The sequence below is a fragment of the Megalobrama amblycephala genome, linkage group LG13 (genome assembly GCF_018812025.1).
Source record: "Megalobrama amblycephala isolate DHTTF-2021 linkage group LG13, ASM1881202v1, whole genome shotgun sequence".
Taxonomy (NCBI): domain Eukaryota; kingdom Metazoa; phylum Chordata; class Actinopteri; order Cypriniformes; family Xenocyprididae; genus Megalobrama; species Megalobrama amblycephala.
The window spans coordinates 39447698-39464144 of record NC_063056.1 but is presented as its reverse complement, the minus strand read 5'-3'; the positions used below and the strand labels follow the sequence as shown (position 1 = coordinate 39464144).

Below are 16447 nucleotides of genomic sequence, written 5' to 3'. Positions count from 1 at the left end.
AAATACTTTAAAATGAAATAATACATCTTTACAAGTCTGAAACATTGTACTGAGAATATTTTTTTGAACTGTTTGGCATTGGCATTAACTCTTTCCTTATGCATTTTTGATCATCCAACAAAAAAAATTCATGGCCCCCAGAATATTTTGTTGTATGAATATCTGAACATGCAATATATCAAAAGTAAGAACAGAGCCTCTGCTTTTAATCAAACAAACAAACAAAAATGCATTTTATTTTAGCTTCATGCATTCTTTTTTATCAACACTTGAATGTGGGTAAGTTTCATTAAAAAAAAAGCAACGTTTTGAACAAAAAACAGAAAAATCGAATTTTTTTCAAAGACTAAAAAGTGCATAAGCAGTGCTTTTATCACTTGTTTCTGTTTCTTCTTCACCTGTGTTTTGATCCGGAGATTCTCTACTCTTTCAGAAGTTGCGTAATATAGCACCCACCTACCATATAACAATGAAAACACGGAAAGCCGGAAAATTCCATCTATGGCGGGGAAAGAGTTAATTTTGTTTTGCAAACTTTATGAGAATGCCAAAACACTTGGCATCAACCTCAGTGTGTGCAGTGGGACACATTGTTTATAAATATTTTACTCTTTTATATTGTTTAAGCTATGTAAGTATGATTCTACAAATACATTTGAATATTTAGAATATTTGGAAATATTTGTGGGGTTTTTTAAAGTGTTGGCTGATGGGAAGGCCCAAATAAAATGTGTGCACACAAAAATGCTTTTTCCACAGAATAAGAACTGCTGTCAGTAGCGAATTATTTCATCTATCACACCTTGCACATTGATTTTTGTAAAATATTTTGGCTAATTCAATAATGCTGCCAATCCAAAGCATTTTTCTACAATAAAAGTTGCACAGAATTGACATGCACAGCACAAAAGTTGCATTAATACAAACCACTGATCATGGGAAACAAAGTTAAATGTGGCTATGACGCATTCATTTTATTAAGGTGTTAAATATGCATTGGTGGAAAAATGCAGAGACTACAAAATACTATTTTTCTTAATCAGTATTTTTGTCTTGATTTCCAAGAAAAATCTTCTTAAAACAAAACAAACATTTAAGAAATTAAACTCCACAAGATATTAGGATTTGTTGTCTGGGAAAATATTTTGAATTAAGATTACTTTTCATGCTCCACTGGAATTTTTAGAGCTTAATAATAACATATAATGAGGTTTATGCTACTAAGTTTTGCTTCTCATGCAAATTGATGTTTTAAAACAAGACAAAATAGTTTGGCTAATTTGATAATGCCGCCAATAACAGTGCAGTACAGGTCGATTTCAAATGATTTAAAATCACTGAGATATTACTTACGCTGCACCCAGTTTCCACTGACGGGACTCAGGAAGTTGGGATACAGACCATGAGGTTTCTCTATTTTGTTCAACAGCTTTCGGATGTTCATCACCTAATAAAAAAGACAAAACCACAGTTCATTCAATACCTGTATCCCGTCCTCTCAGAGTAAATTAGTGTTGTCAAACATACCAGTACTTCGGTACCAAGTCTATACTTAACGAGTACCAAACTCTGCACGCTCGCAAATCGTTTCAATATAACCAACAAAATCACACAATATAAATAAGAGATTCATTGTGCAGCATAGACAGATTTTTTTTATTTACTTATAATCATTAATAACATTAAAATGGACTAATTTCATTTAATATATTTAATTTTCAAATAGTAAAAAAAAAAAAAAAAAAAAAAAAAAATTACAAAAAATAGTATGGGAAACACATTAACTATGACTTTTTTCCTCAAACTCCTAATTTATAGCTTATTAATAGTTAATAAGGAAGTTGTTAAGTTTAGGTATTGGGTAGGATTAAGAATGTAGAATAAGGTCATGCAGAATAAGGCATTAATATCTGCTTTATAAGTACTAATAAACAGCCAATAAGCAAGCAGTTAAAAGTGAGATCTGTTCCCCATACTAAAGTGTTACCAAAAATAGTTGCAATAGCTTTTGCTATGGTACGGATTGGTACAAAGACATGAAATTTCACTGTTATTGGTACCGACTACTGAAACGTTGGCATTGTGACAACATTAAGACAAATGACTCTTGCCTTCTCAGTGAACACTGGGTTTCCAGACAGTTCGGACAGGTGAACGAACTCCAGGTGCAGTGTCCCGAACTCCGCCAGGATGCTGCTCCCGGCTGATGCCCAGCCCCAACTCCAGCTGGTGCCACTGCAACAGAGAGCAAACCAGGCACAGTGAGCACCGCCACCCACGCCACACTGCTGCCATGGCAACCAGGCAGGTAACAGTGCGGCCATGGCAACAAAGCACCAAACCATGGAAAGCGGATGCCAGCGCACTTGTTATTTGCTGGGAAAATAAGCGGAATGGAAACGGCAGGAACAGTTTAACAAAGAAGTGCTAAAAGCCTTTGCTTCATCCCACATGAGAACCTTACATGCTTAATGTAAAATTCATAATGATGCAATTAATGATTCTTTTTTTTTTTAAGAGGACTGAATGCACAATTAAAAAACGGGTGTAACACTTTACTTAAAGCCTTCATGTATAATGCATTATAAAAGTGTTTTTAATGCTTTGTAATGCATTGGCCTCATGAATAATTGTAACCATGGTTATAATACATTGTAATACTTAATTGAACACACCTTTAGAAAGTACGTTGCATTAAAACACATGACTAACAACTAATTTCAGAATATGCGAATATTATAATGCTTTTTAACTTTGGTAACAATTATTTATGAAAAGATATAAATGCAATATAGAATACATTATGAATACCTTTATAATGCATTATACATAAGGGCTTTAAGTAAAGTGTTACCAGGTTTAACATTCAAATTTATTCCAATTAGAAAAATCTTAGATGGTTTCCATAAAATCCCAAGTATTTTTGTTTCCTACCATAAAGAATATGCAAGATGTTGATTATTTTAACAAAATAATAGGGATCATAAAAAATGCATGCAACAACTTTTCAAAAATATAGTGATGGGCCGAATTCAAAACACTGCTTCTGAGCTTTACGAATCGAATCAGTGATTTGGATCTCCTATCAAACGGTTAAACTGTTGAAATCTCATGACTTTGGCGCTCCGAATCACTGATTCGATTCCTAAAGCTCCGAAGCAGTGTTTTGAATTTGGCCCACACTATATTTTTGAAAAGTCGTTATTTTGTTTTTTTTTTGGCGCACAAAAAGTATTCTTGTCGCTTTATAATATTAAGGTAGAACCATTGTAGTCACATGAACTGTTTTAAATATGTTTTTAGTACCTTTATGGATCTTGAGATTTTCAATGGCATTGCTGTGAATGGAGGCCTCACTGAGCCATTGGATTTAATCAAAATATCTTATTGTGTGTTCCCAAGATGAATGAAGGTCTTACGGGTGTGGAACGACATGAGGGTGAGTAATTAATGACATTATTTTCATTTTCGGGTGACCTAACTCTTTAAGGCTGGACACGGACTTGAGACCAGTATGAAATTTTCTCACTCAAACCACTGCCTACCTGCTGCTCCTTCTGATTGCTTTTAGATGTAAACACTGCACATAACTACTGGTCTAGGATCAGTTTTCACCGCAATATTAGCATATTGGCAAATCATATTTGGCCAACAATCCAGTGCGTGTCTGTACTTGCGCTCTGAAGAACGACAAGGCTTTATTAACAAATAATTTATCAGCAGAGTTTATGTTGGGATATTTAGGTTGTGCAGTGGCAAGTAACTTAAAACGATTTCAAGGAAATCTATTTAAATGTGTAAATATTTAAAAATGTGTTTTTAAATGGGAATCACATCTCCATACCCAGGAATTGGCTCAGCCACTGATCAAAAAATTCATATTTAACGCATTATTACACAAACTGAAACTTGAAACATAATTAGGCTATATTTATAAATGACTCGGAGACCCGCCACCTATTTTAACGGTGAGTACACTAAAAGTCTTTGTTACACATCAGTGTGCTACAAATGTAGTCTGCATATTTTTATTGCAATTTGGTGTGTTTCGTTTTTATTATTGTATTGTTCGAGAAATTAAAAAACGTTTTTGCCTCATGTTTGCAAAGTATATAGGCATAATGCAAAAGGGTTTAATTTTTGGTGTAGTTTGGTCTAATTAGGATGGACTTATGTTGTGGTGTTACTATAGAACTTTTATTTCATTAAAAATAAATACGGGATGTTATTGTTTTGGTAAAAATCTTTTTCTCAGAACATGAAAATGAAATGCCCCCCATTCTATATGTTCTGGCGATGACCCTGCCAAGTCATTAAAAATGTGGCGCTTTGAGCGCTGTTGGGTGGATTCGTAAACACCTCTGATTGGCTATTGTGTTCACACGCTCATCAGATACACTATATTACCAAAAGTATTGGGACACCCCTCCAAACCACTGAATTCAGGTGTTCCAATCACTTCCATGGCCACAGGTGTATAAAATCAAGCACCTAGGCATGCAGACTGCTTCTACAAACAATTGTGAAAGAATGGGTCGCTCTCAGGAGCTCAGTGAATTCAAGCATGGTACCGTGATAGGTTGCCACCTGTGCAATAAGTCTATTTGTGAAATTTCCTCACTACTAAATATTCCACGGTCAACTGTTAGTGGTATCATAACAAAGTGGAAGAAATTGGGAACAACAGCAGCTCAGCCACGAAGTGGTAGGCCGCGTAAAATCACAGAGCGGGGTCTGCGCATGCTGAGGCGTGCAGAAGTCGCCAACTTTCTGCAGAGTCAATAGCTACAGACCTCCAAACTTCGTGTGGCCTTCAGATTAGCTCAAGAACAGTGCCTAGAGAGCTTAATGGAATGGGTTTCCATGGCCAAGCAGCTGCATCCAAGCCTTAAATCACCAAGTGCAATGCAAAGCGTCGGATGCAGTGGTGTAAAGCACGCCGCCACTGGACTCTAGAGCAGTGGAGACGAGTTCTCTGGAGTGACCAATCACGCTTCTCTCTCTGGCAATCTGATGGACGAGTCTGGATTTGGTGGTGGCCAGGAGAACGGTACTTGCCTGACTGCATTGTTCCAAGTGTAAAGTTTGGTGGAGGAGGATTATGGTGTGGGGTTGTTTTTCAGGGGTTGGGCTTGAACCCTTAGTTCCAGTGAAAGGAACTCTTAATGCTTCAGCATACCAAGACATTATGGACAATTTCATGCTCCCAACTTTATGGGAACAGTTTGGGGATGGCCACTTCCTGTTCCAACATGACTGCGCACCAGTGCACAAAGCAAGGTTCATAAAGACATGGATGAGCGAGTTTGGTGTGGAGGAACTTTGGAACACCTTTGGTATGAATTAGAGCAGAGCCAGGCCAGGAATTACTGCGAGCCAGGTCTTCTCACCAACATCACTGCCTGACCTCACAAATGCGCTTCTAGAAGAATGGTCAAAAATTCCCATAAACACACTCCTAAACCATGTGGAAAGCCTTCCCAGAAGAGTTGAAGCTGTTATAGCTGCAAAGGGTGGGCCAACTCCATATTAAACCCTACGGATTAAGAATGGGATGTCATTAAAGTTCATGTGCACGTAAAGGCAGGCGTCCCAAAGCTTTTGGCAATATAGTGTATGTCTGTGACTGGCTACAATGATCAATGGTTCAAAAACGTGTTGAAATTAGACATCAACGATGCTCTTCACCAAGCGCTTACACAGATACACCCGCTCTTACTTTCAAAAGCTCCTGTGCATTGATCATTGTAGCCAATTACAGACATATCTGATGAGCATGTGAACACAAAGGCCAAACAGAGAGTCATATTTTTAAAATTCCAGTACCGACTTGCTACCGCAGTCAGTACTATTATAAACACCATTTCACAAAACAGATGTGATGTGATGTACTCATATTGATTATTTTAATTCTGATGCATTTATTTGATTAAGGCATTAAATATGAAAAACACAGATGTGGTAGTTTTGCTTCTCAAATTGATCTCAAAATTACTATTAAAATGATTTTTGTAGTGTATTTGTCAGCGTGCAACAAAGTAAATATTTTAAGAGCAGTTTGAATAGCACATCCAGAGCATTTTGTTCTTTGTTTTGATTAAATGTCATTAAAATTTCAACTGCTGTTCAAAAAGGAGACAGCTTCTGCTTCTGTTTATGCTGCAGGAATCACTCCTGCTAAAGCTGAGCAAAGAGAGAGAGACAGAGAGAGAACGAGATGCTGAATGAACTCTGAAATGAACCGCTCCAGATTTCGGGCTTCGCTCCTCCCTGCAGGATTCATTCTGTGAAACTGTGGAACTAATTCACAAGATTATTTGTTTCTGGTTCTTATTGTGAGAGCGAGCCATGCACCGCTTCCCTTCTGAAGGGACGATCAATAGCACTGACGTATGGGGAGGAAGAGGAAAGTGAGAAAACTTTTGTGGGAAAAATCAACCGAAACCAACACAAAACAACTAAGTGCTTGTTAAAGGTGCTGTAGAATGAAAAATTGAATTTATCTTGGCATAGTTGAATAACAAGAGTTCAGTACATGGAAATGACATACAGTGAGTCTCATACACCATTGTTTCCTCATTCTTGTGTAAATCTAATTTGTTTAAAAGACCTCTGAAAAACAGGCGAATCTCAACATAACACTGACTGTTACGTAACAGTCGGGATCATTAATATGTACGCCCCCAATATTTGCATATGCCAGCCCATGTTCAAGGCATTAGACAAGGGCAGCCAGTATTAACGTCTGGATCTGTGCACAGCTGAATCATCAGACTAGGTAAGCAAGCAAGAACAATAGCAAAAAATGGCAGATGGAGCAATAATAACTGACATGATCCATGATAGCATGATATTTTTAGTGATATTTATGAATTGTCTTTATAAATGTTTCGTTAGCATGTTGCTAATGTACTGTTAAATGTGGTTAAAGTTACCATCGTTTATTACTGTATTCACAGAGACAAGAGAGCCGTCGTTATTTTCATTTTTAAACACTTGCAGTCTGTATAATTCATAAACACAACTTCATTCTTTATAAATCTCTCCAACAGTGTGTAACGTTAGCTTTAGCCATGAAGCACTATCAAACTCATTCAGAATCAAATGTAAACATCCAAATAAATACTATACTCACATGATCCGATGCATGCATGCAATATGCATGATGAACATCTTGTAAAGATCCATTTGAGGGTTATATTAGCTGTGTGAACTTTATGCACTGTATTATAGTCGTGAGCTCGGGGGGCGGGGAGCACAAGGATTTAAAGGGGCCGCAGCCTGAATCGGTGTATAGTTAATGATGCCGCAAAATAGGCAGTTAAAAAAATTAATTAAAAAAATCTATGGGGTATTTTGAGCTGAAACTTCACAGACACATTCAGGGGACACCTTAGACTTATATTACATCTTGTGAAAGAACGTTCTAGGGCACCTTTAAATAGAAGTTAGAAAGTGCTCCCCAGTGGGTGATATGACTTAAAGCAGATTTAATATTAAGAAAAAGATCATACCAGTGACACTGAGTAAATGCAATTATTGCACATTTATTATTGCCTTCTTCCTGAAATATGCATGTGATGCTGCACTGGAATTTGACCAAAATGACACAAATGTGACTTCAACTCTTACTGACATTCACTTGCAGACTGGTCAACAGTTAGCTCAAAATAAGCTCAAAATACAGCTCAAAATAATTAAGAAATATATATATATATATATATATATATATATATATATATATATATATATATATATATATATATATATATATATATATATATATATATATATATATATAATGTTATTGAAAGAAGCCTTTTATGCTGCACCAAGACTGTATTTATTTGATCAAAAATACATTAAATAGAGTAATATTGTGAAGTATTAAAAATACTGGGTAAAAACAACCCAAGTTGGGTTAAATATGGATAAACCCAGCGGGTTAAATGTTTGATCCAACCTGCTGGGTAGTTTTATTAACTCAACTATTGATTAAAAATGACTATATGTCTGGCTTAAAATGAACCCAAAATATGTTGGAAATGAAAACTACACACATAATTACTGGAGGCAACAGTAACAATCAAAAGATGAACATTTGTTGAACATTATGTATTAAACTTATTATAATTTGTTTGTTTGTTACATTTATATAGCGCTTTACATATGGAAGGGGGAATCTCCTCAACCACCACCAATAATTGTAATACTTAATACATGTTTAATATTAATACATGTTAATTTATTAAACATATTAATAAATGTTAATTGTTATTTTTTAATTTCCATTTTTCAGCGAGCAATATAGTAATTTTTAAACAATAGTTGAGTTAAATAAAACTACCCAACCCCTGGGTTAAAACAACCCAAATGCTGGGTTAAACCATTTTTGAGTGATAGAAAACAGCTATTTTATACTGTAATAATATTTCACAATATTAATGTTTTTACTGTATTTTTGATCAAATAAACGGAGCTTTGGTGAGTATAATAGTCTTCTTTCAAAAACATTACAAAATTGTAATTTTTTGACCATTAGTGTGAATATCATAATAAGATCGTGCGCGTAGTGACGCGTGTTCAGTCTGTGCCATCAAGACTAACCTGAGTGCCACACCGGGGCCCGCTTTCTCCCAGCCCATCTGTGGGACCGGCTCCTGTTACTCATCTAACTGGAATTAGCGTGAGAATCGGTTAATTAAATTTGCCTGCAGCTGTCAGAGCGAGCTGGTCGGCTAATGGAAGCCAGGTGGGCGGCAGGAGTGCCAGAAAGCTTCTCTTTCTCTCAGAAAGCCAGAAAGAAATGGTAATATTTGAGGCATATGGCTTTGTGAATGGCTGCGTCTAGCCGGGGTCGGGCTGACAGAAGGAACGGCGCGCAGACAGGTAGAAGCTGCGTCGGATGCTCACCTGCCCAGGTTAATGACTCCTCTGGGAATGCCGGTGGGCGTGTTGAAGGCAGGTAACAACTTCTCGCCCAGCTCCAACACCTTCTGCTTAAATATCTGAAAGATAAAACAACAACACACACATCTGTGCAAGTGTCTTTTCAAAATCACACATTTAAAGCACCATATTCTAAATGTTTGGTGAGTTTTCCTTATGCAATCCATTTATAATGTTAGTCAGGTGTTTTGCACCAAACAAAAATAAATACTTTTATCAGCAAGGATGCATTAAATAGGTCAAAAGTGACGGAAAAGTAATTTATAATGTTAAAAAAGATTTCAATTTCAAATAAATGCTGTCCTTTTAAACTTTCGATTCATCAAAGAATCCTGAAAATAAAAAAATTATCACGGATTCCACAAAAATATGAAGCGTTTTCAACATTGATAATAATCATAAATGTTTCTTGAGCAGCAAATCAGCATATTAGAATGATTTCTGAAGGATCATGTGACACTGAAGACTGGAGTAATGATGCTGAAAATTCAGCTTTGCCAACATAGGAATAAATTACATTTTAAAATATGTTAAAATAGAAAACAGTTATTTTAAATTGTAATAATATTTCACAATGTTACTGTTTTTATTGTATTATTGATCAAATAAATGCAGCCTTGGTGAGTATATAAAAAAAATCTGATTTAAAAAAAATTACCAACCCCAAACGTATGAAAAATAGTATGCAATGATAAACATTTCAAACTGTAGTATGATATCGTTGTCACATGACTTCAACATACATATGCATATTTAATTTATTTAATTTAATGACCATATAAGGAAGAGAATGATTTTAGCTCTCTAGTATCTTTCCTTTTGTAGCAGGTGCAGAAAACTCCTCGCCAACAGTTCATATTTCAAATGCAACTGCAGTATTTATCAAATACACCCAGAACGGACTTTCAAACTTCCTTGAACCCACACAAACCAGTGACAAGGTCATCTTCAAAAGTGAATTAAACTAGACGGTGCAGCAGAATGGAACGTTTGCAGATCTCGAGATGTGTTTTTAACACTCATGTCGGCAGTCACACAAAGAAAGTGGCTGGAAATACTGTTGGTGACAGAAATATTTCTCTCTAAGCTCTTTTTAGTGGTGCTTGCTACGGCAAGCACCACTATTATTGCTACGATTTAGGTTTAGGGATTTGAACAAACCTCTAAATCTAAGTATTAAACTTCAGTGTGCAACTCATCCCAAAACAGACTTATGATTTTCACCTCGTGGACTCACCAGAACTCCTTTTCAAAAGTAAAACCACATAGCAAACCACTCAATAGCACAGGAATGCCTTAGCAACATAGCCACTGGTCGTTTAACCTTGCCATGGTAAAACATAGTACAAGAAACACTGATCTTCAGTCCATCTATCAAAGTTTTAATATGAATATGATATAAACAGGGCTTGACATTAACACCCGCCAACCCATCAAATGCAGGTGGATTTCAGCAGTGTAACACAGTCACTACTAGCCACTTTTTATATACATTTTTTAATTGTAGTCTTTTAAAAAGGCATCTGAAATAAGAAACTATGTGCAATGTAGTGTTGTCAAAAATATAGATTTTTTGATACTTATCAACACTGAAATATGTGAAATGCTTCCAATACTCATTTTCCACAGAATAGACACAATACCCGATGTTCTTTCTCTCTCTAATTTTCAGACAGCGAGTCGACACACAAACCCGCCTCCCCTCACTCACTCATTTCATTTGCTCCGGATGAATATTGTTGGTGTTACAGGGCTTGAATTTTGGTGTGGGATTGCACGTATTGTGCATTATTTTACTCATTCCTGCAGATTTTGTGCTCACACCCAAAGTGTTTCCGCCTCTCAGTACTAAATTGAGTTCTCAAATACATTCAAAATCAAATACACACAAAATAATCTTCACGTAAACAGTTATGTTTGAAGTGAACGTAAACAGTTGAGAAAGAAAACATGTGTAACAGTATAATGGATCTGTGTGTAAGGTCTTAAAGTGACAGCAGCCTAATATACCTGCTGCCAAATCATGAGATAATATTAAAAATATCTATATAGCAGTTTCCCCCCATGGTATCGATGTCAAAATTGTGGCCAGTGAAAATGCTGAGTGGCTAGTAACTTTTGAAAACCACTAGACACAATGGCTGGTGAGCAAAAAAGTTAATGTCAAGCCCTGGATATGAATTTAAATATGAGTTTGATGGTAAAAGTGCACTGTAATTGTCTCCAGTAAGGTCAAACTTCAGCCCCCCAAAAAAAAACCACTCAGCTCTAGAGAGACATGCTGTGCCCTCTGCTATAACTGGGGCAGCACATCTCCAGGTTAATGCATTTGTGCAGGTGTGAAATGAGGGCTGAGATGAGAAGGACAGGAGAAGAACAACCTGATTGGACCCCTGTACTCTCACTGCAGCCCGTATCAGAGAGATCACTAATGACCCATAGCTGGAGCTCATCCTCCTGCAGTATAACATCTGTGAGGATTCACCTGCCAAGACAGACATGAATGTAACACACTAACATATTAAAGGGGTCCTTGATTATGATTTCACTTTTTTAACTTTAGTTGTTTATGCTCAAACAGCAACATTACACACTATCTGCAAAGTTACGACGCTCAAATTTCAATGCAAAGGATACATTTTCTTTTACAGAAACTGCTCTTTAAGGAGCTTCTTTCCGGGTTAGTGACATCACTAACCCTAAAATTTACATAAACCCCGCCCCCGGGAACACGCAACAAAGGTGGTGAGGCCATGTTGGGCTGCTTTAGAGAAGAGGAAGAGTTGTTGTAGTAGAGTGTTGTTGACATGCCGTCATTTTACGCCGGACTGCTTCACAAATGAGGGTCAATTCAACAACATGAACATGACGGCACATGCTAGGCGATGAGTTGAATCAACTCCACAGCAACTACATCAATTTATCCACTAACCGTTTAGAAACATCCAGTTTCATTCTAAAAGTTGTAACTTCTTCCTGAGTCTCTCCATCAGTGTCGACTCCGGTTTGAACAATGTAAGGCTGAACACCGTTACTGGCAATCCTCATTTTGGATGCGTGAGATTCTCCAGCTTTGTTGTTGCTGAGCAACCGAAGCGTGAGCTGTTAAAGCTCCGCCCTCTTCTGGAAAGGGGGCTGAGTGCAGCAGCTCATTTGCATTTAAAGGGACACATACAAAAACGTGTTTTTGCTCACACCCCAAAAAATGGCAAATTTAACATGCAATAAGAAATGATCGGTGAGGTATTTTGAGCTGAAACTTCACACACACTCTCTGGACATCTGTGACTTAGGCTGCGTTCCAGTTTGTTATTTCATGCCCTTCCCTCGCAAGCTTCCCTCAGTCTCGTTGACTCAGATGTACATCATTGCTTGCGTTGCATGAGTGCCCACTACTGGTGGAACCTTTTCAATGGGCTGAACTGGAACGTCCTAAACCCTTGATCACTTGGAATCCACTGTGGAGTTGATTTATTATTTATTTTTTTTCCCTTAAGAAATTGTTTAATGCAGCATTCTACATGTATATAGGCGTGTTTGGGTTGTTTAAAAAATAAATAAATAAATAAATAAAATAAAATAAATAATAATAATAATAATAATAATAATAATAATAATATATATATATATATATATATATATATATATATATATATATATATATATATATATATATATATATATATATATATATATATATACATACGTATATCATAGAGTTGTTTGTAGTGTGGTAAACTCCATTGTGGTATATGGAGCTGCCTGAAGTGTACATATGAAGTAGACTCGCTCCCTCTGTCAAAATCGAGGGAGCGTGGGTCTATCTATATAAACTTCCCTCGTTCACTTCACGAATTGGAACGCACTTCAAAATGGTGGCAGGGATTCTCCCGAGGGGAAGTGCTTAGGGAAGTTCGCGAGTGCTTGTCTAAAAGTGCAGTGGAACGCAGCCTTATTTTACACCTTGCAAAAGGGGGCATAATAGGTCCCTTTTAAAGGAATAGTGCAACCAAAAATGAAACTCATTTATTTATGTTGTTCCAAAAGTATGCATTTCTTTCTTCTTTCTAACACAAAAGGAGATATTTGGAAGGATGTTCATAAAATAAAGAATTGAGATGGACGCTTTAAGCCTCCAGTATATGATTTATGCAATCAGTAGCCTATGTGATTTACGAAATACACATTGCATATTCAAAGCTTTTTGACAGAATTTATTTCAAACAGTAATTCAAAGAAAATCTTTATTTTTATATCTTAAATTTTAATCTGTTCCTCACACACAAACTCAGAAGACTTGGAATATAATGCATTCATTATATGGACTACTTTCATGCTGCATTTTGATTGTTTTTGGAGCTTGACAGTTGACAAGACCTTTCACTGTATGGAAGAGCTGCACAAACAGTGTGAGAAATCTCATTCCGGGTGAACTATTACTTTAATTGCCTTGGTATCTGACATATAAGGATCCTGATTGTCATGGGAAATTTGCAGCATTGATCCAGTATGGCAGCAGACGGCACAAACATTTCACTTTTAGTCTGAAAAAAGCACAAAAAAAAAAAAGCCCTGGAACAAAAACACAATTCTCTCTAGCACACACATTGCGAAGATCACCAATCATCAAAGAAAAACAGACATGGGCAAAGTTAATATTTAATTTTCATCTGAGGAAACATGCGCCTTATGAGCAAGGTCATCGATACGCATGTGCCCTTTGACCTCTGTGAGAAACGCAGCGCATCATCAGCGTGTGCAGTAGCATCTCCTTAATTCACTGCGCACCGGCAGAGGAGACATTTTCAACTTAATTACAGGATACTTATGCACAGCTCAGGAGCTAGAAATGACTTTTTAAAGGCCATTTACTGTCGAACTATCAAGCTGGAGGCTGCACCTCCAGAAAACAAACAGTGGTGGAAGATAAAGCCGTAAATGGCCAGATCCCATGGGGAATCACAGATGCAACCCAAATTTATCAGTTGAATAAATGCACGGTGAATGTAGAGGATCCTGGGACTTCATTTAGGCGCTACTGTGCATTTAATGCTGATAGAACAGAAGCAGCTTCAGAAGACACCCGCTCACTTGAGACGAATGTAAATGATGTGGGTATAAGAAAATGGAAAACACATCAAATAGAGTTGTTTATGGAGTGCTGACTTTGGTAATCAAAAACGATTGCTTTCTGACTTTATTGAGAGTTCATTTAAAAGCAATTCAGGTTGTCCATCCAGAAGAGAACTGAGGTCTTGAGACATGGACAAATATATCCTTTTTAACCTCAAATGCTAGTCTTGCACTGCTCTGTAATGTGCCTCAAAAAAGGTAAAACAGTTATGTTAGATGATTTTGAAGTTGGAGAAAATGAGATGGAGTTTTTCGCCCTATCACAGTACTTCCATCTGCATCACGCGTGACCTTTCCAACGTGATTACGTAATCGTGGCACATCACAGAGCAGTGCATGACGAGCATTTGTGGTTAAAAAGTAGAATGATAATATACTATTAATTGAAATTTTATAGAATAATATTTTAATAAAATAATAATATATTAATAATTTAAATCGCATTGAAAAAGAATATTCCATAAAATAATAATAAATTAAATATTGATAAAAAATAATACATATAAACTTACTACTACTATTACTACTACACTGAGAAAATTAATTTTCATGATTTGTTATCACAACATTTTTCTTTTGTCAAATCAACTTTCTCAATTTATGTGGTTCAGATAACATCATATTTTAAGTTTTTGTTGATTAAACCAATTGCCTTAATTGTATTAACTCAAATTTTTAATTTCTATGAACTCAAAATTTTAAGGCAAGCAGGTAACTTTTAAGTTAAACCAACAATTATTTTTTTACAATGGAACTTTAAACGGTCCTTCATTTTAGTTTAGTTTCCGTTATTGACATTGAGAATGCTGATGTTGTGCTGCTATGAAATACACACAGCACTTTTTATGGAAAAGACTGTCATGAAACTGTCGTATAAGGCCTGCTTGAAGTCTGAGCAGTAAAATATCACATCTTTTCCCATCATGCCCTTCTAGCCAAGATGCATCCAGAGCATTTCACTTCCACCTTCTCTCACATCACCGTCTGACGGATGCTTTCAAGACGGCAGCTCTTTTAACAAGGCTGCAAAAAGGCTGGAGTCAGGCAGACTGTCAGCTTCTATTTTTGAGATTTACCAAACCACATGAACGGTCTGCTGTGCTTCTCACCTGCTGACTGATGCTCGGACGAGCCCTGAACATGATGAGAGAGTCATTCAGCATCTCTAGTGGTGATGCCGAAGCTCAGGAATTTTCATTGTCAATTGTCATTAAAACTGAATTCAGGGAATTTATTTAACATAAACATATACTGTACATATATGAACCAAATATAGACATGAACTTTAGCATATCAGCTAATACAAAAACTGCATAATAGTTATGAAAGCATGAGCAAACTGCTGTTTTCAATAGTATTAAATGGACTTTAGCAGGTCAACCCAAATTAAATACTTTATATACTACTGGTCAAAAGTTATTAATATTAATAGATTAATATTATAATTGATTACAATTATTTAATACTAATCATTGAGTAGCAATAAATATTGATAATAGCTGAGCAGCAGATCAGCATATTAGAATGATTTCTGAAGGATCATGTGACACTGAAGACTGGAGTAATGATGCTGAAAATTCAGCTTTGATCACAGGAATAAATTACATTTTACAGTATATTCACATAGAAAACACTTATTTTAAATTGTAATAATATTTCACAATATTGCTGTTTTGACTGTATTTTTGACCAAATAAATGCAGCCTTGATGAGCAGAAATAGAGTAAAACAACAACAAAAAAAACATTAAAACTATATATATATATACAGTGCTTCCCACACATAGACTTTACTTGGGCGGGCCGCCCAGGTATAATAACGGCCGCCCAAGTATATTTGGAGACACATTTTTGCTTTTATTATTTTTATCCTCTTATACTTTTATATCCGCCCAAGATAATGAAACCATCCGCGATCGATTAACTAGTTGTTTCGTACCTGCTCGTTATGTGTGCATCCCGCGAACGTTCCCACAGGTGCTGCATGTTGCAAAGTCACAAGGGGGCGCTGTTGCGCGTTCTACAAGCTCACGCAACAGCGCTTCAGACTGCTTCAAAGTGATTCTCAATCGATGAAAAGCGCAGATTTATGCCAAGCGATTGCTAATGAACTCAAGTTAATGAATAATTACAAAGTCTACTTTATGGCCTTTATATAAAACGTTTTAGACGATTGTAAGAATCTGAAGGATCAGCCTGCAATAGTACAGACATTTCAAAATAAGAGTCCTGGTGTATTTCGGGCTTGTTTATAATCAAAAGTCACACGCTAAGTTTTTTCTCTTTCTTTTGGGCATTATTGGTATTTTGGTTACACAATAAATTGTATTTAATTTGATTTCAATTTAATTCATATTAAATTATTG

General features: G+C 36.3%; 1 protein-coding gene across 4 annotated transcripts in view; it reads right to left on the bottom strand.

Moving 5' to 3' along the window:
* LOC125280827 (mannosyl-oligosaccharide 1,2-alpha-mannosidase IA) overlaps nt 1–16447 on the bottom strand; it is a 272485-nt gene that overhangs the window by 22022 nt on the left and 234016 nt on the right. For 2 of the 4 annotated variants that reach the window (XM_048211569.1, XM_048211571.1), the window contains 3 exons: nt 8914–9008; nt 2112–2238; nt 1354–1447 (listed from right to left, as the gene is read on the bottom strand). In XM_048211569.1, coding sequence (XP_048067526.1) covers nt 1354–1447; nt 2112–2238; nt 8914–9008 — 316 coding nt within the window. The remainder of the gene's footprint in view (nt 1–1353; nt 1448–2111; nt 2239–8913; nt 9009–16447) is intronic. The other 2 variants (XM_048211570.1, XM_048211572.1) reach the window with 1 other exon arrangement.